Source organism: Myotis myotis, unplaced genomic scaffold (genome assembly GCF_014108235.1).
Source record: "Myotis myotis isolate mMyoMyo1 unplaced genomic scaffold, mMyoMyo1.p scaffold_m19_p_1, whole genome shotgun sequence".
Classification (NCBI taxonomy): domain Eukaryota; kingdom Metazoa; phylum Chordata; class Mammalia; order Chiroptera; family Vespertilionidae; genus Myotis; species Myotis myotis.
Window position 1 is genome coordinate 161,632,056 of NW_023416313.1, and position 25,485 is coordinate 161,657,540.

The 25,485-nt window shown below is 42.7% G+C and overlaps 2 protein-coding genes across 8 annotated transcripts in view; one reads left to right on the forward strand and one right to left on the reverse strand.

The window, feature by feature from the left end:
* Positions 1 to 22,865, forward strand: part of TUBGCP4 (tubulin gamma complex associated protein 4) — a 47,218-nt gene extending 24,353 nt beyond the window's left edge. For 3 of the 4 annotated variants that reach the window (XM_036299226.1, XM_036299246.1, XM_036299254.1), the window contains 13 exons: positions 766 to 845; positions 4,713 to 4,914; positions 7,811 to 7,976; positions 8,187 to 8,311; positions 12,415 to 12,465; positions 12,892 to 12,997; positions 14,443 to 14,550; positions 14,849 to 14,987; positions 17,454 to 17,631; positions 18,158 to 18,292; positions 20,162 to 20,278; positions 20,895 to 21,034; positions 21,875 to 22,865. In XM_036299226.1, coding sequence (XP_036155119.1) covers positions 766 to 845; positions 4,713 to 4,914; positions 7,811 to 7,976; positions 8,187 to 8,311; positions 12,415 to 12,465; positions 12,892 to 12,997; positions 14,443 to 14,550; positions 14,849 to 14,987; positions 17,454 to 17,631; positions 18,158 to 18,292; positions 20,162 to 20,278; positions 20,895 to 21,034; positions 21,875 to 21,887 — 1,560 coding nt within the window. In that variant the 3' untranslated portion in view covers positions 21,888 to 22,865. The remainder of the gene's footprint in view (positions 1 to 765; positions 846 to 4,712; positions 4,915 to 7,810; positions 7,977 to 8,186; positions 8,312 to 12,414; positions 12,466 to 12,891; positions 12,998 to 14,442; positions 14,551 to 14,848; positions 14,988 to 17,453; positions 17,632 to 18,157; positions 18,293 to 20,161; positions 20,279 to 20,894; positions 21,035 to 21,874) is intronic. The other variant, XM_036299237.1, reaches the window with a different exon arrangement.
* Positions 22,866 to 23,547: 682 nt separating this feature from the next.
* TP53BP1 (tumor protein p53 binding protein 1) overlaps positions 23,548 to 25,485 on the reverse strand; it is an 88,044-nt gene continuing 86,106 nt past the window's right edge. For 2 of the 4 annotated variants that reach the window (XM_036299149.1, XM_036299140.1), the window contains 3 exons: positions 25,206 to 25,405; positions 24,297 to 24,442; positions 23,548 to 23,900 (listed from right to left, as the gene is read on the reverse strand). In XM_036299149.1, coding sequence (XP_036155042.1) covers positions 23,713 to 23,900; positions 24,297 to 24,442; positions 25,206 to 25,405 — 534 coding nt within the window. In that variant the 3' untranslated portion in view covers positions 23,548 to 23,712. Of the gene's footprint in view, positions 23,901 to 24,296; positions 24,443 to 25,205; positions 25,406 to 25,485 lie in introns of those variants that run through there. The other 2 variants (XM_036299158.1, XR_004966047.1) reach the window with 2 other exon arrangements.

Consider the following 25,485-nt stretch of genomic DNA (forward strand, 5'->3'; position numbering starts at 1 on the left):
AGAGTTGGAACTTTCAGTCCCACCCCCAACCTTTGAGGAGTGGGGGCGGGGGAGAGCTTAGAAATTGAGTTCAATCACATGTGCCTGATGAGTTAATCAATGGTACCTGTGTGATGAAGCCTTCATAAAAACCCAAGAGGACAGGATTCTGAGACCATCCAGGTTGGTGAATCAGAACAATTCCACCTGCACCATGCAGGGCCCAAACTCCCTGGGGACAGACGCTCCTTTGTTTGGGATCTCATCCTATGTATCTCCATCTGGCTGTTGACTCCTATCCTTTCATATCCTTGGTCAAAAACAAAAACAAAACAAAACTGTAATCTAGTGAATAACCGGGTTTCCTGAGCTCTGTGAGCCACTGTAGCAGATTCATTGAACTCAAGGAGGGGGTCATGGGAACTTCTGATGTATAGCCAGTGAAAAGGACAGCAACAACCTGGGCTTTTAATCGGCTTCTGAAATGGAGGATGGTTTTGTGGGACTGAGCCCTTAACCTGTAGCGTCTAATGCCATCTCAGGGTAGAGTCAGAATAAAATTAAAATGTAGGACACCACAGCTGGTGTTTGAGAATTGCTTGGTGCTGTGGGGAAAACCCCACACATATTGAATTGTAGTCAGAATCGAACTATACCTGGATCTTATGATCAAGTTATCCCCATTCTCTACTTGATTGTGCCCTCTGGATTGAATATAGAATATGAGTTTGTGCTACATGAACTACTGAAATGGAATCTAGATTGAAAAGGCTATGTTTTCCACAGATTCATGGTTGTCAGATCCTGGAAACAGTATACAAACACAGCTGTGGAGGTTTGCCTCCTGTTCGAAGTGCACTAGAAAAGTAAGTCATGGTTCAATTGGGGGTTGGGGGCAGAGGTGGGTGGTCAAGTGACTTGACTGCGTGGGTTTTATTTTCAGGTCATCTCAGGTTTCCCTCCGGGGAAAGGTATGACCAGGATAGAAAAGACCCATGAGCAGAGGAGCCCATGTAATCCTTTGGATGGCTCAGAAATTGCAAAAAGAGGATTATAAAGTGTTGAGTATCAAAGCTAGATGTCCTTGAGGCAACCCTTTTAATATTTGGATCTCATCATCCTGGGAGAATTTCCATTACTTGTGCGAGATAATGCCTAGCTGTGTCTAAACGTGTGTATTTTGAATAGCTGCTATTTTCACATCGAGGCCCTTAAAAATGTTTATACTTTGTAATCCCATAATGCCACTTTTAGGAATTTTATTCTAAGAAATGTATTCAAAAGGAAATAAACATATGCACGAGCATTATTCATTGCAATGTTGTATACTATATCAAGAAATTAAAAAATTAACAGCAGTAGAGGAAAGATAAAAATATATTCTCTTGATAGACTATAATGCCGTTAACACTATACATACTATAAAAACACGTAAAAATATATTTTTTTAAAATATATTTTATTGATTTTTCACAGAGAGGAAGGGAGAGGGATAGAGAGTTAGAAACATCGATGAGAGAGAAACATCAATCAGCTGCCTCTTGCATACCCCCGACTGGGGATGTGCCCGCAACCAAGGTACATGCCCTTGGCCGGAATCGAACCCGAGACCCTTCAGCCCTCAGGGCAACGCTCTACCCACTGAGCCAAACCCGTCAGGGCCGTAAAAATATTTTTTATAACACTAATTAAAAAGGATTCAGCCCTGACCAGTTTGGCTGAGTGGCTAGAGCGTCAGCCTGTGGACTAAAGAGTCCTAGGTTTGATTCCAGTCAAGGGCATGTACCTGGGTTGCGGGCACATCCCCAGTAGGGGGTGTGCAGGAGGCAGCTGATCGATGTTTCTCTCTCATCGATGTTTCTAACTCTCTATCCCTCTCCCTTCCTCTCTGTAAAAAAATCAATAAAACATATTTTTTTAAAAAGAATTCAAAAGTATGTCTTATGATTACAACTATATTAAGTGTATATGGTGTTTCATGAAAGACTGCTCATTTGACTCGTATCCTATTCCCCTCTTCTTCCTCATTTCTTAAAAAGAGGGTGTGGAAAAAAAGAGGGTGTGGCATTGATTGAAAAATTGAAAATCAATGATCTCTGAGGTGCCTCCCAACTCTTAACAATCTCCACTTTAACCACTACACAAGTAAGTCCTCAGATGAGCAGGAAAATTTCCAGAATATGTTTCTGGACTTCTCTATTACTGTGCCTTTTTTTCCGTAATAAAATAAGTTAATTTTGATTGTAGAAAATACAGACATGCAAAGAGAAGAAATAAAAATCACCTGTTTTCGCAGTCCCTTGAGACACCCAATTCAACTTTTGGTGTATATCCCCTCTAGTTTCTCTCTGTATAAACAGACTGTATAGTTTTATGCATTGAATATAAAATCTTATGTAGATAACTAGGGGCCCAGTGCATGAAATTCGTGCATGGGTAGGGGCCCTAGGCCTGGCCAACGATCAGGGCTGATCTGTGGGGCGATTGGGGGGGGGCCCCCACTGGCACCTGCCTTGACTGGCCTGGCACCGCCTGCTCGCCAGCTCCACTCCCTGCCACCGCTGCCAGTCACCTCCCTCTGCGGGGTGACCAGCAGGGCAGTTGGGGTGCCCCTATGGGCACCCATCTTGGCCAGCCTGGCACCGCCTACTCTCAGGCCCCGGCTTGGGCTGGGAGCAGCTCCTGTGTTGAGCATGTGCCCCCTGGTTGTCAGTGCACATCATAGCGACCAGTCATTCTACCAGTTATTCTGTCGTTCAGTCAATTTGCATATTAGGCTTTTATTATATAGGATATAATAAATTTATATATTTTCAGGAACCAAACTTTACAGATCACAGAGTGCAATGTGCAAAATTTAAATGCCTTTCCATTTAATTTTTTAAAGAGCTATTCCATTCAGTTAGCATACGACAAATAGCAGACTCAATCTCTTTTATTTTTTTAAAATATATTTTATTGATTTTTTACAGAGAGGAAAGGAGAGAGATAGAGAGTTAGAAACATCGATGAGAGAGAAACATCAATCAGCTGCCTCCTGCACACCCCCCACTGGGGATGTGCCCGCAGCCAAGGTACATGCTCTTGACCGGAATCGAACCTGGGACCTTTCAGTCCGCAGGCCGACGCTCTATCCACTGAGCCAAACCGGTCCTGGCTAGACTCAATCTCTTTTAGTTTCTTTTTCTTCCCCGATTATTTTGAAAATTTTCAAATCTACAAAAATGTTGAAAGAACTGTACAATAAACACCTATATACCTTTTAGTTTCACTGGTTAACATTTTGCCACATTTATTTTTTTCTTTCTCCCTCTATGTAAACTGTGAAATGTATATGTAAATTTATATATTTATATGTAAACACCCACATACATACCATAATTTTTTGCTGAGTGATTTGAAAGTGGTCACAAATATAACAACACTTAACCCCTTAATGTCAGCTTGTATCGTTTAAAAAAGGGGGGGGGGGCATTTTCTTATATAACCTCAATACCATATTATACTCAAGAACGGTAACATTGCCCTAGCCGGCTTGGCTCAGTGGATAGAGTGTCGGCCTGCGGACTGAAGGGTCCCAGGTTCGATTCCGGCCAGGGGCACATGCCTGGGTTGCGGGCTCGATCCCCAGTAAGGGGTGTGCAGGAGGCGGCCTATCAATGATTCTCTCTCATCCTTGGTGTTTCTATCTCTCTCCCTCTCCTTTCCTCTCTGAAATCAATAAAGAAATATGTATATATAAAAAATAACGGTAACATTAATTCAACAGTATGATATCCAAACTATATCTGAATTTCTTCAGTTCCCCTCCAAAAATTCTTTATAGCTGTTCTTTTGTGAATCCAGGATCCAACCAGTGTTCACATGTTGCATTTGGTTGTCATGTCTTTTTAGTCTCCTTTGCTTTTTTGCTTTTTCTTTTTTTTTTAATCTTTGATGACTGACATTTTAAGAGTTCTGACCAGTTGTCTTGAAGAATGTTCCACAATCTGGATTTTTCTGATCTTTCCTCATGTTTACATTTGGGTTAAAAAATTTTTTTGCAAGAATACTACATGGGTCATATTATTTCCTGTTGCATCATATCAGAAGGCACAGAAAATAAGTTTGCCCCATTACTGGTGTTGTAAAGTTTGATCACTTGGTTTAAGTGTTTTCCACCAGATCTCTCTGTTTTAGAGGGACATTTTCCCCTTTGTAATTAATATTTTGTCTGGTGGTGATCCTTTGAGACCATGTAAATATCCCATTCCCCAACAACCTTTCTGCATTTTGTTGGATCATACTTGTTCAGGTATACCTGCCTGTTATGTATTGAATCTACTCTCCCTATGTGATTCCAACAAAAAATAAAACAAATTTAATACTAGGTTAGCCAAAGAGAGACTCCTGTAAGTCCACTTACTTTTAACAGTAATATCAGTGTTAAAACTTAATTTATACAAAAGGAGGAAAGAAAATGTGTTTCTCCTAAAAGACTATCAGAGCAGTCACTGAACATTTCAGATTTCAGTATGTAGGTCACAAGTTTGGAAATTTAACCAGTCCAGCCACAAACATTTAAATTAAAAATACCACAATTATTTTTAGCTTACTTGGTCATTTCCCTATGACTCATCCACCTCTCAGGCCTCTGTTTATCCTGTAGCAGTTTAAAGCATCCCCTCTGTGCCCCTGTGGGCTTAGTGTTCTTTAAGTGGACTTCTAAGGGTCTTGCTTTTCTCCCAACTCAGAATCCTGGCCGTGTGTCATGGGGTCATGTATAAGCAGCTCTCAGCCTGGATGCTACATGGACTCCTCTTGGACCAGCATGAAGAGTTCTTTATCAAACAGGGTCCATCTTCTGGTAATGTCACTGCCCAGCCAGAAGAGGATGAGGAGGATCTGGGTATTGGGGGACTGACAGGAAAACAACTGAGAGAACTCCAGGACTTGGTGAGAACATAGCAAGAAGCCCAGCATACTCCTGCCAGGAATCAGAAAAGACTACAGCTAAATGACCTTTTGGTGACCCTGCTCCAAGTTCATCATAGCCTGGGCACCTTCCATAAATTCTTTAGATATAAATACTTGTCTTTATCTTTTTTTTAATACTTAAATGTAATACCTAACTTATTGTGAGACTACAAGACAGGAACTAATTTGTGAGATTCCTTTTGTTTCCCCTTTTCCTAGTATATGCTTTTAAAAGGTTAATAATAAGTCTTGTCTCCTAAAGTAGTTTGTAGCTTCCCTGTAGTATTTATTTATAAATATATTTTTATTGATTTCAGAGAGAGGGAGAGAGATAGAAACATCAATGATGAGAGAGAATCATTGACCAGCTGCCTCCTGCATGCCCCCTACTGGGGATCAAGCCAGCAACCTGGGCATGTGCCCTGACCAGGAATTGAACCGTTATCCCCTGGTTCATAGGGCGACACTCAACCACTGAGCCACACTGGCTGGGCTACCCTGTAGTATTTAAATGCAGTTTGGAGTTTTGATTAAACTCTCCAAAGTCCTCTCTTGTCCTTATTCATCCATCCATTCATTTATCCTGTTACAACATTTAATTAAATGGGTGTTATGTGCCAGGCACTGTTCTGGGTGCCACAACTACGTAGACAAATAATAGGTAGTAGTCCATGTCCTTAAAGAGCTTATAGTTTAGTGGAAGATATAAGTAAACAGTAACATTACAGTGTACTAAGTATTCTGGAAAGAGTAAGTATGGGTATCAGAACATGGTATTAAAGTAACTAGAGAAGTCTTTTCAGTGAAATATATGGGTAAATTGCAAAGAGTTTGAGAGGAGAGGTCAAGAAACGTTCCAGGCATGCGTGTAAATATTCTAGGGAAGGATGTGTGTAAAGTACAGAGCCCATGAAGGACATGGCTCATTTGGGGAACCATTAGTAATTCAATTGAAATGGTCAAGTAAAGACTGTAGTATCTTGTAAGGACAGTGAGGGGATGGGGGAAGTGGCAATCTGTGAAGCTGTTGAGGTAAGCAGAGGTAAAATCATGAGAGCCCTTGTAAACAGTGGGAAGGAATTTGAACTTGAACCTGAAAAGAGCTGGGAGCCAGTGAAGAATTTTAGGCAATATATTAGCACCATTGGACTTTATGATAGATCACTCTGGATACTGTGTGGGCATTCTTTGTGGGGTTTTTTTTTAATCAAGATTCACTGTTGGTACATTAGAAGAATGTGGGTGAAAATAACAATGGCTAAACCAAGGGTATTAACAGTAAATATGGAGAAAAATAAAGAGGCTTGAGAGAGATTTAAGAAGTGGAATAAGTAGGCCTTAGTAATCACTAATTGATTGGATATGGACCCAGAGGAAAGAATCAAGGATGATACCTAAGTATCTGCTTTCAGCAGCTAGGTGAGTAGTGATAAGCAATGTATATTGCTAGTATTGGAGGAAAGAATATGTATCTAATTTTGGACATGTTGAGTTTGAGGTACTTGTAGGAAATGTCCAGTGGGCTGAGGCTGGTGCTCATGAGAGCAATCTAGCTTACAGGTGACAATTTAGGCATCATCAGCTTTAGAAATATTTAATCTGGGTCAACGTGGGTCTTCAGGAGGTTCTGTGAAATGTATGTCTGTATATTTGTCTGGAAACTTTTATAATTGTAGAGAGTTCTGTGATGTAAAAACTTAAAATACCTGTTATGGTGAAAAATTCAGCCATAGAAGATGTGATGGTTGATAAAAAGGATGGGGAGAGTGAAAGGAAAAGGAATAGTGCCAGGAGGAACACCAGCACGAAGCCCAAAACAGTGAGGGCAAATAGCAGAGATCAAAGTCAGGACAGTTGAGTCCCTTGGAACTAGATAAGGGTCAAATCTAAAGCAAGGCAGGGAATGGGGGGTGCTGAGTGATTGGGGGGGTGGGTATCTGGGCCTTTCTGGGCTGTGTCAGTGGTTCTCCAGCTTCACTGTGCACCGGAGTCACCTGGAGAGCTTGTTAAAACAGATTGCTGGACCTCGTTGCCCAAGTTTCCTGTAGATCTGGGAAGGGGCTTGAAAATTTGCATTTCTTATAAGCCTAACCAATGGACACAGGCACCAGGGGGTGAGGGCATGAGTGGGGGTGGTGAGGGGAGAGATGGGGGGATAAGGACACATATGTAATACCTTAATTAATAAAGAAAAAAATTTTTTTGAGAAAAAAGATTTGCATTTCTAACAAGCTCCCGTGTGAAGCTGACGCTGCTGGTCCAGGAGCCACACTTTGAGAACCACGTGGCTAAATGACTTGGGGCTGGAGTAAAGAGCTGGGCAGAGCAGGCATGTACACAAGATAATAAAATCATAGACGTGTAGACTTGGGAAAAGATCAAGTATTCCACGGTACAAGTAGAGAAACTGAGTTCCAGATCTGCACAAGTAGTAAAGGCGGAGTGAGGACAGAAATCCTAATATTAAAAAAACACTGGTCCTGCCAGTGTGGCTCAGTGGTTGAGTGTTGACCCCTGAACCAGGAGGTCACAGATCCCAGGTCAGGGCTCATGCCCAGGGTGTGGGCTAGTTCCCAGTAGGAGGCGTGCAAGAGGCAGCCGGTCAGTGATTCTCTCTCATCATTGATGTTTCTATTTCTCCCTCTCCCTTCCTCTCTCTAAAATCAATAAAAAACATATTACAAACAACAACAAAACACTGTTATTTCCACCATCTCCTGTGCTGCCTGAAAATGGAGTACATCTAACACTAGATGCAACTTCAGATTTAAAGTCCCTGCTCTATTTACAGAAAATACATATCACGTGTTGGGATGTTTTCTTGTTTTCCCTTTCTTCACACATCATCTCTGATATGGGTTACTTCCCTGGCCAGCGCCTGATAGAGGAAGAGAACATGCTGGCACCATCTCTAAAGCAGTTTTCCCTGCGCGTGGAGATTCTGCCATCCTACATCCCAGTGAGGGTTGCTGAAAAAATCCTGTTTGTTGGAGAGTCTGTCCAGATGTTTGAGAATCAAAATGTCAGCCTGACTAGAAAAGGTAAGAATATCCTTGCACAACGTACCCCATCCTCCAAGGCCCTTCTGGATAGCGCGCGAACCCAAGTACCCCTGGTCCTAGTGAGGGCGAGTAATGTTTATGCACTGACATTTCAGCACAACCATGACGTGCTTGCTCGCCGGCAGGATGGGGGCCCTGGCCGTCCTGGTTGTGCCCCACCTCCTGTGACGGTGCCTTCCCATTTTGCAGGATCCATTTTGAAAAACCAGGAGGACACCTTTGCTGCCGAGCTGCATCGCCTCAAGCAGCAGCCGCTCTTCAGCCTGGTGGACTTTGAGCAGGTGGTGGACCGTATTCGGAGCACTGTGGCTGAGGTTTGTCTCTCATCGTCTGTTTTCTTAGGAAGAAAGTGGATTAATTTCCCCAGGAATTGAATACTTGACTTTTGCTTCTTCTTAATGTCGTAAGAACTTAGCTTGGAGGGAATTGTTTGACAGAGTTGAAGGGCAAGAAGTAGGAAATGGAAAGATTCTCTCTGTTCTTAATAGTAGAGGGGGAGCTGCCTTAGCCTCTCGCCCCTGGCAGGAGTATACGAGTTAGTTAACTAGCTCGTTGAATAAAGGGCGGTTTCATTTCACATCGTCAGCATTTTGAATCTGTCTGTATACAGTAGTTGGCAATAACTCCAAGGAACCAATGGATTCTGAGTAAATGTAGTGCCTTACTTATGTTTTATAATGGCTTTACTACTTATTCTGCCATTTGTGGATATGATACTCCTGAGGAAGACAGAACAGGTATAATTTTCCCATTCCTGTAAATGAAAACAACACTCAGGAAGCTAACTTGCCTGGTGTTGCACAGTAAGTAACAAAGGTGAGGTCCAACCCATACCTAGTTCATTGTTCATATGTGAATCGTGCTTCATCCATGAACTTAAATTATGACCAATACTTTTTCAAATGGGCATATGTTCTGTCCTTATGACACAGTTTGGCTCACAGGTGTGTGATAATGTGAAATGAAATCTTCAGTTAGTCAACTGGGTTGTTGATTGTGTTAGTGGTTTTCAACTCTGGCTGTGCGTAGAATCCCAGTGGAGATAATAAAGCTTACTTGCACCATGTCCTTTCCTCAGAGCTTCTGATTTGTAAGTCAGGAGGGCATAGGTACTTGTACTTATACCAACCAACCAATAAACAACCCCCTGCAGGTTATTTTGAAGCATAGCCAATGCACTAGGGCAGGGGTGGGCAACCCCTGGCACGCGTGCCAAACATGGCACGCCAGTAACTTTTGCTGGCACACAAAACCCTCTCTTATAATCTTCCATTTACAATTTTTTTCTTAATATCGACTTTTTTATTTTTTCAGGTAAATTCAGTGTAGGTGCATCTTAGATAAATAAATACTTTTACATAACAAGTTATCTTAAAGACCATAGACATGGATTGACGAGAGAGGGGGAGAGCAATTACATCTATGCCTCTGCCTTAACGCTCCCTGCTTTCCTAGATCCGACCAGTGTTTTGGTTTCATCCACATACGCTTGTGAATCTTTGTTCTCAGTGATGAATTTTGTTAAGTCTCCTAATAGGAGTAGCCTGACTGATGAAAGTAGTAGCTCGTGCATATCTCTGAAGGTCACGAAATAGAAACTTGATGTAAAATCTCTGTCATCAGTGATGCAGCAGCAAAAGTCCCACTGATAATATCAAACGGAGTCATAAAGTTTTCTGTTGGACTATCAGTGTACATGTATACATTAAAAAATAAATGTATTTTTCATCATCATATACTGTGTTTTTGTCGCTTGAATGAATTTTATTATTTCTTCAAGGTTCTTTCTTTTTATTTTTTTTTATTCTTTATTCATTGCACAAACCAGATTCTTCTCCAGTCTCTCCTCTAAATTGGACTTTACCCTACGTCCCTAATTTCTGTTTAGTGTTTTTATGAAAGGCTTTTCTCATTAAGACTTTACTGATGTAGGAGAATCACCACTCCCATCACTCCATGTATCTGGGGCTGCTCCTTTTTTGGATACCAGCTCTGCCCTTGGCCCTCCTCACTCTTGTGGTCCCAGTGATCCACACCCTGCTGCCTACTCCTCATTCCTTGTCTTTTTGTACCTACTGCTTCCCCTCAAGGTTCTTGACATACGTACACCTTAAGAGATACCAAGTAGGCGTAACATGTTCTCAAAAAACTAGGGTTGGCACGCAGAAGAATTTTGAGTCAGAGATTTTGCTGGTTTTGGCACGCACTCACAAAAAGGTTGCCCACCCCTGCACTAGAGTCAGTGTCCAGAACCTGAGGAAGCTTAGAATTAGGTGCCCTCACATTGGAAGCCCAGTAATCTGTCACAAATTGTCATTATCTTTTTTGGTCACTGCCTCAAAAATTTCTAGGTGTTGGAGACAGAGTTGTGTTATAAACAGAATATTAGACATTAAAATGGCCTGTAGCTTTGTAGTACAGTTTGAAATTAGGAAGTGTGATATCTCCAGTTTTGTATTTCAGGATCGTTTTGGCTATTTGGGACCTTTTTGTGGTTCCATACAAACTTTATAATTGTGTTTTCTATTTCTGTGAAGAAATATGATGGAATTTTGATGTATGGAATCTATAGATGACTTTGGGTAATATGGACATTTTATTTTAATTCTTTTTAATCCTCACCCAAGGATATGGAGAGAGAAGGGAGGGCCGTTGATGTGAGAGAGAAACATTGATCGGTTGTCTCCGATATACACCCCACCTAAGGATTGAACCCACAACCCAGGTATGTACCCTGACCTGGAATCAAACTGGCAACCTTTTGGTGCACAGGACAACGCTCAACCAACTGAGCCACACCAGCTGGGTAGGGTAGTATGGACATTTTAACTATTAATTCTTCTGATCCACAAACATGGAATGTCTTTCAGTTTGTGCAGTCTTTGATTTCTTTCAGCAAAGTCTTGTGGTTTTTGTTGTATGTATCTTTCACTTCCTTGGTTAAGTTTATTATTTAACTCAGCATAATTGAGATTAATCCATGTTGCATGTATCAGTAGTTTACCCTTTCTATTGCTAAATCAATGTGTTTTCTCTTCCTCTGCTGATAAATATTTAGGTTTTTCCCGCATTGTAGTTTTAATTTGCATTCCCCTAATGACATTAACATTTTTATATGCTTATTTACCATCCATATATCTCCTTTGGTGAAGTGTCAGTTCAAATCTTTTGTCCATTTTTATTGTTTTTATTTTGTTTTTTTACTATTTGAGTTTCAAGAATTCTTTATTCTAGATATAAGTCCTTTGATATGTGACTTATAAATATTTTCTCCCAATCTATAACTTGTCTTTTCATTCCCTTAACACTGTCTTTCAAATAGCAGAAATTAATTTTGACTAAATCCAGTTTACCAATTTTTATTCTTTTATGGATCATGCTTTTGGCATTGTGCCTAAGAAATCTTTGCTTAACTAACCAAGGTCATAAAAATTTTCTCCTGTTTTCTTCTAGAAATTTATGGTTTTCAGTTTTACTATTAGGTTTGTGATCATTTTGAGTTAATTTTTCTATGTTGTACAAGGTATGAATCAACTTTTTAAAAATTTTAGTATCTTTTATTTATTCATAAGAAAACAATTCACATAGCTCAAAAATAAAAATACAGGAGGAAAAATGCTTTGACTCCATGCCCAGTTCCCATTTTCCTTAACCCAACATTATAAATTTTCTTTCTTCTGTATAGATATATATTTGTGGCATATATAAGGATTACGAATATGTGTTTTCCCCTTTGTTACACAAAAGATAGTTCACTGTATACAGTATTATACAACTTGGTTTTCTGTGCTTAACAATGTCTTGGTAATATTTACACATTTCCCTAGAGAAGGTCCTGGTTATGTTTTACAACTACACAGTATTCCACTATATGGATTGAATCAACTTTTAATTTTTTACATGTGGATATCCAATTGTTCTAGCAACTTGGTTGTTTGCTGTAGAGTTTTGGTACATACCCTTTCTAAGAATGTTTCCTTTTGTTTCTTGTTTGTTTTTCTAAAATCATGAAAGGATATTGACTTTTATCAAATGCTTTTTCTGCATCTATTGAAGTGATCATATGGTTTTTATTTTTTATATTTAATTTATTAATTACATTCATATTTAAATGTTTAATTTTTTATTGAATAAAATTTACATGACACCATTTGAGCCATTTAAAGGTAGTATAAAATTCATTGGTTTTTAGTGTATTCACTATGTTGTATAATCATCACTACTATTTAATTTCAGAATATTTCCACCTCATATATATTATTTTGCTGTTAAACTACCCTTTCATTCCTGGATTTAACCTGATTTGGTAGTGGTTTATATTTTTTTCTCAACGCTGCTGGATTTGTATAAAACTATGTTTTATGTTAATTTTCATTGTAATGAAATGTTGTCCCTGTTTTGTTGGTTCTTTTCACAGCATCTCTGGAAGCTGATGGTAGAAGAGTCAGATTTACTGGGTCAGCTGAAGGTAATAGCTTAGCTGTCCTATTCACTCTTAAAATGATGCTGGTGAGCAGTGACTTCATTTTCCAGCCTCTGCTGAGAGCGCTGATTGCCTGTACCCAGATTTCTAGATGACCTGACATGTCCTCGGTCAAGTGGGCCACCTCCACCTGTTACTACAAATGAACTATAGTACAAAACTTTAGGTGTTAAGTTTCTCCTGGCGTAACATAACTGTGTTTTTACTGAATGATACCAAAGACACACCAGACATTTTGCCCTGAAGGATTGCTAAATATGCCCCTTTAAAATGCCAGAAGCCTATGTCCTTTTGTACAGTAACTGAAACTGATGAACTTTGGAAATTATGTGTGTGTAATTCCAGTACGACAGTGAGGAGCTCAGGGCCCTGCTGGATTACCAAATTATAAATTGAAATTCTTTTTTGCAGATCATTAAAGACTTCTACCTTCTTGGACGTGGAGAACTGTTTCAGGCCTTCATTGACACAGCTCAACACATGTTAAAAACACCACCCACTGCAGTCACGGAACATGGTAATTGCCCTGGGGGCCTGAGGATAACCAGCTGACTGAAGTTGTAGGGTTTCTTGGCTGCTGTCGAACCATTTCGGCTGCTCCTCATAAGCGCAGACTGGCTAGTTACAGAGATGCAAGGCCTTCCAGGCAGGCTTCCCACCTGGTCACGGGGAGCAGCCTCTTGGCTTGTGACCGTTTCTGGAAGAGTCGGTTCAGGCCTTCAAACCATCAGATTATAGCCTTATATCCCTATGGGACACGTTGGGACTTATTGCCACCTACTATACTAGAATTCTTTAGGTTGTATTGATGGGAACCTAACCTGAACTAACTTAGGTAGAAAAGGAGAATACATTTGCTATTGTATCTGTAACTCCAGGGGAGTAGGGTATAGCTGGGCCTCAGAACAACTGATGTTAGCGGCTTGAATTCTGCTAAGATCCTCTCTGTCTTACCATGTCTTCCCTATGCCCCTTGTACACTCCTTGATGGCCTTACATTTCCATCTGGAAACGTGGCCACTAGCAGATCCTAGGAGCATGCCTCACAATGTCTACCAAATCTGATCTCTTTGGTAGCAAAATAAAAAATTCCGAGGAAATTTTTTGATGAGCCCAGCCCAGATCATATACCTATCCCTGGAACAGAGAGGTCAGACATCAAGGTGTGCCTTCCTCAGTAAAGTGTTTATCTTTGACCAACGGGGGTGATCACTATTCCCATTCAGATTACGTGAGGGAAGTTGGGTGAGGACCAGAGTAAAAAAGAAAATGAGGGGGGGAGGGGACAGAGTTACTGTTCTCTAGCTCTATAAAGCAATAGGTGTCCACCGCACTTACAGGGGACTTTTCTGGTTGCAAATATCAGAAAACCCGATTCAAACTCACTTAAAGAGGGGAAAATCATTTATTGATTCTTATGACTGAAAAGGTCAGAAGTAAGATGGCTTTAGGCAGAGTTTGAGCTAATGGCTCATATGACACTTTCAGGACTTGGTATCATTCCATCTTTATCTCTGCGTTTCTTCTCAGACAGGCCTGTTCTGTATGGTGGCAGGATGGCCTCCAGTGAACACACACACACACACACACAGCTGTACTCACTCAGCATCTGAAAGCCTCTTAATTGGCCTGGCTTGGGTCATGTTCAGACCCCTAAACAAAATAGTATATCAAGGTAGAGTATCATATTCCATTTGATCATGCTGGAGTCCCCTGCCGATCCCTAGGATCAGGTATTGTCAACCCACTGGAACTGCCTGGATTACCCTGGGCAGGGTGATTCTCCAAGGAAAATCAGAATGCTGTTACCAGCAAGAGGAGGAGGAACGCATGCTAGTCAGGCAAAAGCAACCAATGTCTGCTGCGTCCTGTTTGTTTTCGGCAGCTGGGGGAGGTGGGAAGCAGGAGTCTGGGTTTGTTACGTAGCCAAGCACCCGTGTCAGCCCATGTTCTTTCTTGCAGACGTGAACGTGGCCTTCCAGCAGTCGGCACACAAGGTGTTGCTAGACGATGACAACCTCCTCCCTCTGCTGCACTTGACGATTGAGTACCATGGGAAGGAGCACAAAGGTTGGCCATCCTGTTGTACATCTTTCTGTTCCTGCTGCTCATCATCTGTTCTGCTACCTCTGCTTCCACCTACCTCCACAGAAGCCACAGCATTTTGAACCTTAGAAACCAGCTAGTTCACATTTTATAAAAACCTCCTAAGAGAACTTCACACGAACAGTTCCTTGCCTCTGCAAGTCCCCTTTGTGCTTCTGACACTGGGCTGAGGGAGCACTCATTTCCTGAATGCTACTCGCCGTTGCTGCTCTAGTTCTAGATTAAAGTCTAATCTAGACATCCTTCCTCCTCTTCTTGACAGATGCTGCTCAGGCCAGGGACGGGCCTCCCCGGGAAACCTCTCCTCGGGAAGCCCCTGCATCGGGCTGGGCAGCCCTAGGTCTTTCCTACAAAGTGCAATGGCCACTGCACATTCTCTTCACGCCTGCTGTCCTGGAAAAGTGAGTATTTACACGTTTCTCCCAGGTAGTTAAGACCCACCTTACTTCCAAGGGAAGGAAGCAGGAATAGAATTGGTGGGAGAACAGTAGCCACCCTTTAAATCAGAGGTTTCAACTCAGATGCCTTGAGGGGCTGCACAGAAAACAAGTGAAGCCACTGACCTGAGAAGTGGGGAGTGGTGGGGACTGGAATGAGAGGGAGGGTCAAACCCTTAAAACTATGAAAGGCTCATGTGCGTTTTTAGTGCCAAAACAAGCAGTTTGACCTCTGGGACACGCAGTCCCTGCCCCACATGGGCCTGGCCCTGGGTAATCCCTCAGGCTGACCCAGTTCCTCCCTGACTTCTGTGACTATTTATTTACTGGGAAGACTTTCTAAGCTTGAGCGTTTGCTGTGGACTTTAGCCACTGGAGAAAATCACCTCCTTATCCCCAGGGAGAGGCAGTGGGGGCAGCCCAGCCCACGGGGTGGAATGAAGGGGCGTCACTCCAGGTGGGAAGACTCTTGGATCCGCCTGGTCTTTACCCTGAGAGCCTGCCAAGTGCTGTTGCTTGGCTCTGTCAGGACCTAACGTCCGTGTACCAGAGGGAGACTAGAGCTTTAGAGCAGTGGTTCTGAACCTTCTGGCCCTTTAAATACAGTGCCTCATGTTGTGACCCAACCATAAAATTATTTTCGTTGCTACTTCATAACTGTAATGTTGCTACTATTATGAATCTTAATGTAAATATCTGATATGCAGGATGGTCTTAGGCGACCCCTGTGAAAGTGTCGTTCAACTGCCAAAGGGGTCGCGACCCACAGGTTGAGAACCGCTGCCTAGAGAAAGGAAGCAGGAGAAGCATATTTGACTGGTGATGGCCTCTGAAATCCATCCCCAAGCCGTTTCAGGAACGTCCCAAATCCTGTGACAGGTTCTGCCGCTGGCCCCTGGCCTGTCTGGAGGATGGACGTGGTCATGCTCAGGCTAGGGCAATGGAGACAAGGGAAACAAATGAACAGCAGGGCCTCTCTTATTCCTCCCTCTTCCTGTTCACAACCCCCTTTACTTTTGGGTAGAGAAGCTTAGAGTGAGAGATTAGACATAAACTGGAAAAGATAAGGCTTGTTCGGGGCGGGGGGGGGGGGTATTCTGTGGCAGGTTCAGAGCCCACAGCCCCATGGTCCACTCACCTCCTCACTTGATATGCCCTTAAAGAAATCAAACTCAGAGGTATTTCTAAACTTCTTAGTATGAAAATCTCCTATGGACTATAGTGAACTCCCATGTACACATATCCAGCTTCAGTAACCATCAACATTATGGGACTTATTTTGTGTGTGTGTTTTTTGCTGGAGTCTATAAAGCAATCCCAGACATGTCATTCACTGTCATTATGCAATTCAAAAGATGTTTATAAGCACAACCACAATGCCATTATCATGCCCAATAAAATTCTCTCTTGTCTGATAGCCAGTCCACATTGAAATTACCCCAATTATCTAAAAAATGTTTTCTATGGTTTACTCAAATCAGAATCCAAACAAGGTGAACTATTTTCAATATGTTGTTCCACTAGAAATAGGTAATTTTTAAAAAACCAAATGGAATTGGATTGTCTTCGCATGCCTACCTAGAATAGGTAAATATCTGCAGTTCCACCAGGAATCAGCTGCTCATCCCATGTGTCTTCTCCGTACAGGGTTCAGCAATAGGCAGTTAGCCCCTGAGCTTGCTGCAGGGGATCTCAGTGAGGGGAGCCCTCAACTTTATCTTCTCTTTGGGCTTCAGGGACAGAGAATCATATTAACCAAAATCCTTGGATTCTAACATACTCGTCTTATGGGTCCTTGAAAGACCCTCTTTTCTTCTTTCTTCTACACTCTCTTACACACACTCTCACACATTTACACACACTCTCACACACTCACTCTCTCACACACACACACACTCTCACACACACATACTCTCACACACACACACACATGCGCATCCACTTCCCAGCACAATAACTAGAACACTGACAATAATTTCCATCTACCTATGTGGTCCTTCCCAGTCCTGCCTCTTGCCTCCCGCATCCCAAAGCAACCACTATCCTAAATTCCATGTTTTCTATCACATATCTATGTTTAGTTTTATAACATCTAAATATATTCCCCCAGAGTATATACTTTTTCCTATGTAGTTGTTTTAAACACTATAAAAAAGAGTATAAGACTATATTATGTAATCTTTTGAGATTTACCTTCTTATTCAAAATGATTGTATTACTGGGAGTTGTTTTGTTGTGTTGTACAGCTGAAGTTCACTTTAAGGCTATGTAACAGTCCATCAAATAATTTTATTTGTCCCCATCTCTAGGCATTCTTATTTCCTTCTTGCCTTTTTGGGGAGGGCAGGTGGCACAGAGTGCTGGGGTCTGTCGAGGGGTGGGGCGGGGAGTGAAGTTTTTATCTTGCATAGCCTGATGTTTCTGTCCCAGGTACAACGTAGTTTTCAAGTACTTACTGAGTGTGCGCCGGGTACAAGCTGAACTGCAGCACTGCTGGGCCCTGCAGATGCAGCGCAAGCACCTCAAATCCAACCAGACCGACGCAGTCAAGTGGCGCCTGAGAAATCACATGGCCTTCCTGGTGGATAATCTTCAGTATTACCTCCAGGTCTGTGCTGACGGAGGAGGAGAGGAACGGGTACAAAGAGAAGTCCGGGGCGTTGGCAGGAGTTTGGTGAAACACTGGGATTTGAGAAAATTCACAACTTTATCAATAGGCTTGTTTCTTGAGGGCGTTTTTGAGGAAAGTGAAAATAAATGAAGGAAAAAGAGGGGTTAGGGTCCTTATCAACAGTGCAATATTTATTGTTGACCTGGCCCTATTTTTAGTTTGCTGTAACTTCTGGAATCCTGTAGGACATAACCAAGTCAGTCAGTGGAGGGGGTGTGGCAGGAGGGGATTGGGCTGGGGCAGGCGGTCGGGTGGGGAATCTGCCAAGACCGGAGGCTGAAGAATTAGGCAGATAACTTTCTACAAGGTTGGGTCTCTCAGGGTGTATTTGGTCAGCCTTAAAGTGGCTTCAATAGGAGAAAGATGGGGGCAGGGAGCTTCTGTGTCTTCCTGTCAGACATTACTGTCCTTGAGTGCTCAGAATATGCAAGCTGCTATAATTATTTGTGTAACTGTCTACCAGGTAGATGTGCTGGAGTCTCAGTTCTCACAGCTGCTTCATCAAATCAACTCTACCCGAGATTTTGAAAGCATCCGATTGGCTCACGACCACTTCCTGAGCAATTTGCTGGCTCAGTCCTTTATCTTGTTGAAACCTGTAAGTAGGACTGATTGGTTTTCTAGTGTGAATGTTTCCTTAGCCACTTTGAGTTGCCAGGATATGGAACTATCATTAAGTAATTGTTTACCCTCCATTTTTAACAACTTATAAAGCAAAATGAAAGGGAATGTTAAAAGGGAACTTAAATGTCTTTGCATCTCTTAAATATATCATAGGATGTGGTAAGCAGCTATATATAGATGACAAAATATGGGTTTAACCCTCAGAAGGAAGGATTTCAAGAAATTTAAAAAACCTTTCTGACACCGCAGAAAGACCAACAAAAAGCATATAGAATTTACTTTTCTAGTATTGACTTCTTTTTAGCAAGAGGGGGGAAGGAGGAGAGAGAGAGGTGAACATTGATTTGTTGTCCCACTTATTTGTGCATTCACTGGCTGATTCTTGTATGTGCCTTGACCAGGGATTGAACCTGCAACCTTGGTATGTCAGGACGATGCTCTAACCAACTGAGCCACTGGGCCAAGTCTAGAAATCTTTGGATAAGGATCAATCAGTGTTTGAAAGTTGTTTTCACAGACAACTGGAGTAGAGAGTGTCTCCCTCTCCATGTATATGTGTGTATATATGTACACACACATATGTATGTATGTATGTATGTCTCCTTCAGGGAAGTTATTCTCAACTTTGGATCCACATGGGAATCTGGGAACTTTAAAAAACGAGGCCCAGAGCACTTAAATTAGAGTCCCTGGAGTGGGACCCATGTACCAGTATTTATTTTTAAAGTATTTTTTTCTTGAATTCAGGGAGGAAGGGAGAGATAGATAGAAACATCAATGATGAGAGAGAATCACTGATGGGCTGCTTCCTGCAGGCCACCCCTCTCACACGGAGGCTTGAGTCCACAACCAGGGCATGTGCCCTGACCGGGAATCAAAGTGTGATCTCCTGGTTCATAGGTCGACGCTCAACCACTGAGCCACGCCGGACAGGTGGTACAAATATTTTTTAAAGCTCACAAGCTGATTCTAATTCCAGAATTAAAAAAAAAAAGATTGAAATGACCTTTTGTAGGTTATACTGTAATGGTTACCCTTTATCTCTGATGTGAGCTGTGCCACACCACAAGCACTGCAGACTCCTCTTTTGTCCTGGTTTGGGCTGTTCATGTTGCTGCACTAAGGGAGAGTGAGTCATATAAATACACTCCAAAGGGTTCTGTGAATTGAAAGCCACCGAGAACCACTGTGACAGGTATGCTGTCTTCGATGGCTTGAGTGCCTCCTTGGGGAAAAGCAGACTCTCAGAGCAGGTAGTCATCACTAAATATTTATTGAGTGCTTACTGTATGCAAGGCACTAGGGATACAAAGAGGTATAAGTCATGGCTCTGCCCTTAAGGAGCTCACAATCTAGTTGGAGAAACAGGACATACACACACAGATCAGCAACAACATAGACGGGCTGAACAAACACGCACCGAATAGTACAGGTAATATAGAGGAGAGAGAATTAGGGGGTCACTAAAGGCTACAGTAGGAAGGAAGCGCTCCCCTGAGGAGCAGGGCCTGGTATTAGGAGGAGAGTGTCCCAGGCACAGGGAGCAACACTGAAAGCCAAGCTCAAGGCAGGAGCAGGCGCGGTGGGTCCATGAAACGGTGACTGGTTTAATTGGCTAGTGTGGAGGTTTTGTGCAGGGGCGACTAAGAGCAATAGCATCTTTGCCAGGAAGGGGTTTGTTTTACACGTGTTGCGTTTGGAGGAGTTGGCAGGACTTGCACATGACATTCTCACTCCTAAGGTCAGATGTGGGAGCATGAGAATACGTTAGTTCTTAGATTTTCCAAAATGTTTAATGTCACAGATCTCCTTTTTCCTAATGCCAACCTTGTTTCCTGTATAGGTGTTTCACTGCCTGAATGAAATTCTAGATCTCTGCCATAGCTTCTGCTCGCTGGTCAGTCAGAACCTGGGCCCCCTGGATGAACGTGGGGTCGCCCAGCTACGCATCCTGGTGAAAGTGAGTGGCCTGGCCAGTGGCAGTGGGCAGCCCTGTCCAAAGGATAGAGATGGCTTTGCCAATGGGAACCATATCTTTCCCTTTGAGGCAATAAAGCATTCCCCATACATACACACAGAAATAAATGACAAGATACAAATTTAAAACGTTACTGGTTGATTTTGAAGCAGATAATTTTGTGCTGCCTCAGCATTCAAAAATAGGTCAGCCCTGGATAGTTTATTCAGCCCACCAATATGCATCAGCTTTGCTCTCACTTTCTCATGGCCAGGCTCCTTCCTTCCTTCAACCGACTCTCTATCTCACGGAGATTATAATGATCTCCTGTAACAAAACGCACAGGCTCTCCACAGCCCCAGTACATGACAGAACATATTAATTTGAAGCTGGCTACTAAGTTCCTACTGAGGATGAGGGGACTTCCATAGGAAGTCCGAGTTCTGTGGACTCAGCACTACGAAGGCATTTCAGGAGCTAAGAGCAAGGGGCATGTGGGAAGGCCAGGTGGTGCCATAGAATTCTGAGCAAGGCTTTCCCCAAGGAACAGCCCGTCCCCTCTCCACATGGATAGCTGGTGAGTCAAGAGGAATGGCAACTTGAGTCCTTCTCTCTGCAGGGCTTTAGCCGTCAGTCTTCACTCCTGTTCAAGATTCTCTCCAGTGTCCGTAATCATCAAATCAACTCGGATTTGGCTCAACTACTGTTACGACTAGATTATAACAAATACTACACCCAGGCTGGTGGAACTCTGGGCAGGTAGGAACAACCCCTGGGGAACTCAGTGGACTATGTATGTAGCTTTTATAAGACCAGTTGTAGAATTCCAAAGCTGGAAGCAGACTTTAGCCATTACCTAACCAGGGATGGGGACGTCTGGCCCGTGGGCCATATAAGGCCCACAAAACCATTTGGTCTGGCCCTGCCAAGGCATTAGACGTGAGATAAATGTTTGACCAAATATAGCAGGCTAATTTTTAAGCTGATAATTTTGTTTGGCTTGCAAGTAATATAAATATCCAAATGGCCCTTGGCAGAAAAAAGGCTCCCCACCCCTGATTCTAATCCATATATCCTCATTTTATAAACAAGGAAACGAAGGCTCAGAGAGATAGAGGGCTGTGTCTGATCATCTTTAATAATTTTAATGGATATTTCCCAGTGAAAGTCATCATCATAGTAAAAGACTAAACTCTGGGCTGAGATGGGTTTTAAGTTCTTGGCTAGGTTGTGTATTGCCATGCTGGGAAGCAGCACGGGTTCAGTTCCCAGTTCTGACATTAACGAGCTGTGCAGCTTCCGGGTCTGTGCAAGCAGAGGATCGCCCCTGCGAACTCTAAACTTCTTAAATCTAATACTGAGTTGCAGTGGTTGTTGGCCTCACTCAGGTCTGTCCCATTTTAAAAAGCACCTGATTCTCCTTTCTCTCTCTGAAATGTCAAGCATATTTTCCTAAGCAATTTTAGCAGGAGTCAGAGAAACTTTGAGTTTTAAGATGACATTATCTAGATCACAAGTTACCCCGATTCATATTTCTGTGAAGAAAATCTTAGCAAAGCATGTTTGATGAGGTGTTTCTTTTTTCTCCTTTTTTTCTAGTTTCGGGATGTGAACATTTCTGGTTCACAAACTAAAATAACAAATCTATCCCCGTAGCGTTCCGCCTTTAACAGAAGACTCAAAACCGATATCCCATTCTCTAGCCACTCACCAAATATCTGCAAACTACTGAGATGGCTCTACCTTTCGCCCGAGAAGCGATTACTGAGCATTCAAGAGTACAGCTCCTCTCCTTGTTCCCATGTGGAAGGGTCTGCCCGCTTTAGGGAGTTCTGAACTTGCCCACAAAGGAGGACATGTGGCATCAACTCTCCCTCTGCTGACCGTGCCAGCTCCATTCCACGGAGGCCATTTGTCAGATAAGTTCACCTACTGAGCGCCTACTGTGTGCCTGAGTACTGCTCAAGCTGCAAGAAACACAGCAGTAAGTAACCACATATCAGAAAGTGAAATGTTTGTGGCCAGCGTGAAAAAGGAATTAGATTTACAAATAGGTCAGCTGCGGGATGTTACCACTGAGCCAGGAAGGCTCCAGGTAAGAGAGACTGTTCCATCCTTAAGGATTTTCAAAACTGTGAATCTGAAGAATTTTACCAATAACTTCCAATTATTTCAGACTGGTGAAAGGACAAAACTAGCTATTGACAATGTAAAGTATTGTTTAACAAAGAAAAAGTTTCTTAAAAAAAATGAGGTCAAATTGTTAGATGTCACATACTGAAAATTAGAATTATCCCATTTTAGGAGCCCAACCATCACTAGTAATCACTAATATTTGTATCATTGTGAATGAAAATAAATATTCATCAAATAATTTCCTTTAAACCAAAAAAGAATGCAGTATTCTGGCTTCAGTTTGTAGCCACTCAGTCTGGTCCTCACATCTTCATCCACCACATCCTCTCCCACTCTCATTCCCTGCAATTTCAGCTAAAGATGACCTCTTCCACTGCTGCCTCTGGAGCCAGGGCTAGCAGACCATTGCCTGCCGCCTGTTTTTATAAATAAAGCTTTACTGTTACACACCCTCTCCATTCGTTTACCCATGGTCTGTGGTTGCTTTCATGCCATCATGGCAAAGGTGAGTAGCTGTGACACGCGAAATGGCCCACAAAACCTAAAATGTTTACTATTTGGCAGAAAAAATATTTTTGGCCCCCGTTTTGCAGATGGAAGATATCAACAGGGAGGATGCTCCGGGAGGGAAGGAACACCCCCAGCATCTGTGACGACAGTAATGACGTTCAGTGCCTGGGACGAGGACCTATAACGCTTCCAAGTGCTGTCACTGTTTCTCGTGTTGATCCCTGTGGAAAGTCACTGCTCATTCACAGCAATTGGTCCTTTTGCCTTGTAGCTCTGAGAACACAGTACCCACAGGTCAGCTTAGTGAGTGCAACTCTATGAAGACAGATATTTTTTAATTGCCAGGAAACTCAGAACTATGCTGAATTTCACTCAACTTTTGGCACAACTATTAACCTGGACCTACTGTAAAGTTTATTTTTTAGATATAGTGAATTTTAGACATCCCAGGATGACCTTTTGACAGTGATGCTACAGAAAACTTTAAAAGTCCCTCCTTGCTATTTTCCTTGCCTGGCTGTCCTCTACAGTGAACAAGCCTCTTGAAAACCACAGAGAAGGTACTGTTTGCCTTACTCTTCTTCTGAGATTAAGCTCAAAGAAGTGGATGAAGAAATCCCAGTTACTACAACCAAAGAGATTCAACATTTATTTTATCATAAAAGTCCAGCAAATAAAACTATATACAAGATCCATGCAAAGAATCCAATTACACACAAGACACATTTAAAACCTTGTTAAAACACAATCTCCACAACAGCAAGGAATAAAACCGGTAAGACCAAGTATCTTTAGTGAGAAATATAATCGTGTTTATATTTTGGATGCTGCTTGAATCCAATTCTCTCCCCAACAATGAGGCACTGGATCACCCACTCTTGTGACACCACTGGCAGCTGCAGTGCCTCCGCACACTTCAGCACCGAGGCCGGGCACGAGGGGTCCGTCACCACCACGTCAAATACCCCTAAAGCGATATCTGCGGGAAGCAGGGGAAGGTGAACAAGGAAAGGAGACTCAATTTAACTCTCTATTAAAAAGCCAGATGTGCCTTCTAGCCTGTACATCCCACTCTGCCCAAACTAAAACCCTGTATGTCAAACACAGCGTGCAGCTGATCACAACCAAATGTGAAGTTAGCCCTGAATGCAGACCTTACAGAAACGTTTAGCAAATGCACCGCTGGACACCAATCGGAGCACACACAGCCCAGTGCTTCACTCACATTGGCTCACCCCTTGAAGGTGGTGCTTTGCTTCTCTCAGGTTAACCTTACCCGTGTAGCGATCATCAGGGCTCAGACCACAAGGCTTCATTGCTATGGGTCTAAGGATATCCTTGGAGCAACAACCACACATACATTCTTTTCAGGTACCTTTGTTGTGGGCACTTGAATGGTGCTGCTTCACAGAGGCTGCCCCCCCGGTCATGAGGATCTCAGACCAGAGCTCCAGGAAGTTCTGCTGTTGGTCTGAAACCAGGAGTACCTTCAGATTCTGGAAAGGGTTTTCTCGGGGTTGCCTATGAAGGAGGCAGAGACACAGCACCTTGGGATTGGAAGGAGTCTTCGCATGATAGATAATAACAACAGCCCTTCTACGAAGGGACTGAGGTACATCTGGATGCTTTAGAAACCCCTGCATCTGGGCACCACACCCCTCTTTCTGTGAACGATGTGGATTCTCTGGGATCGTGGTCTTCTAATCCACCCCTTCCATTTCCATGTTTGTCCTGGGCCCAGGAATAAGCCAAATCATGCTCCTAAGCCTACTTTTTTTTTTTTTTTTCAATTTTATTGATTTCAGAAAGGAAGGGAGAAGGAGAGACAGAAACATCAATGATGAAACAAAGTCATTGATCGGCTGCCTCCTGCACGCCCCCCACTGGGGAACGAGCCCGCAACCCGGGTATGTGCCCTTGACCAGAATCAAATCCAGGACCCTTCAGTCTGCAGGCCAATGCTCTATCCACTGAGCCAAACCAGCAATGACCTAAGCCTACTAGTACATTTTTAAATGCCTTACTTAAAGCTTAGTCCCCTAACCTTATAGGTTGAGACTATTGAACCCACATGGAAATGCTCACACATTTTCAAAAGGTCTCTAAACAGTGTACCCTAAGGAAGTAAACTAGGTAAACTGCTTAAGTAATCGCAAACCTATTCAAAGTCTGTAATTTATCGTGTGATCATTCCAGTTTCTAGAAATATTTACTCTCTAGATTCTGTCCTCCTGAAGCTGTTGCCTTCCTTTCCACCATTCTATGTGGGCTCTTAAATACTCACCAATCCAGAATTCTCTGCTCCTCAAGGCTGTACCCAGCTGGCAGCAGATAATTGCGGTAATTCTGGAGCTGGTTGGCATGGCAACTGTCATGGACCCAGACATGAGACACACAAGGAATCCCACTGGCAAGGCACAGGAAGTACTTCCGGGTTCGACAATGCTGATCGGCAATCAGGAGACATTGGTAAGCCGTGTTACACTGGAAGAAAAGGAGCAGAACTGATGGGTCTGGTGATGTCTATGCAAAGCCCCCAAACAGTCCATGTCCCAGAGAACAGA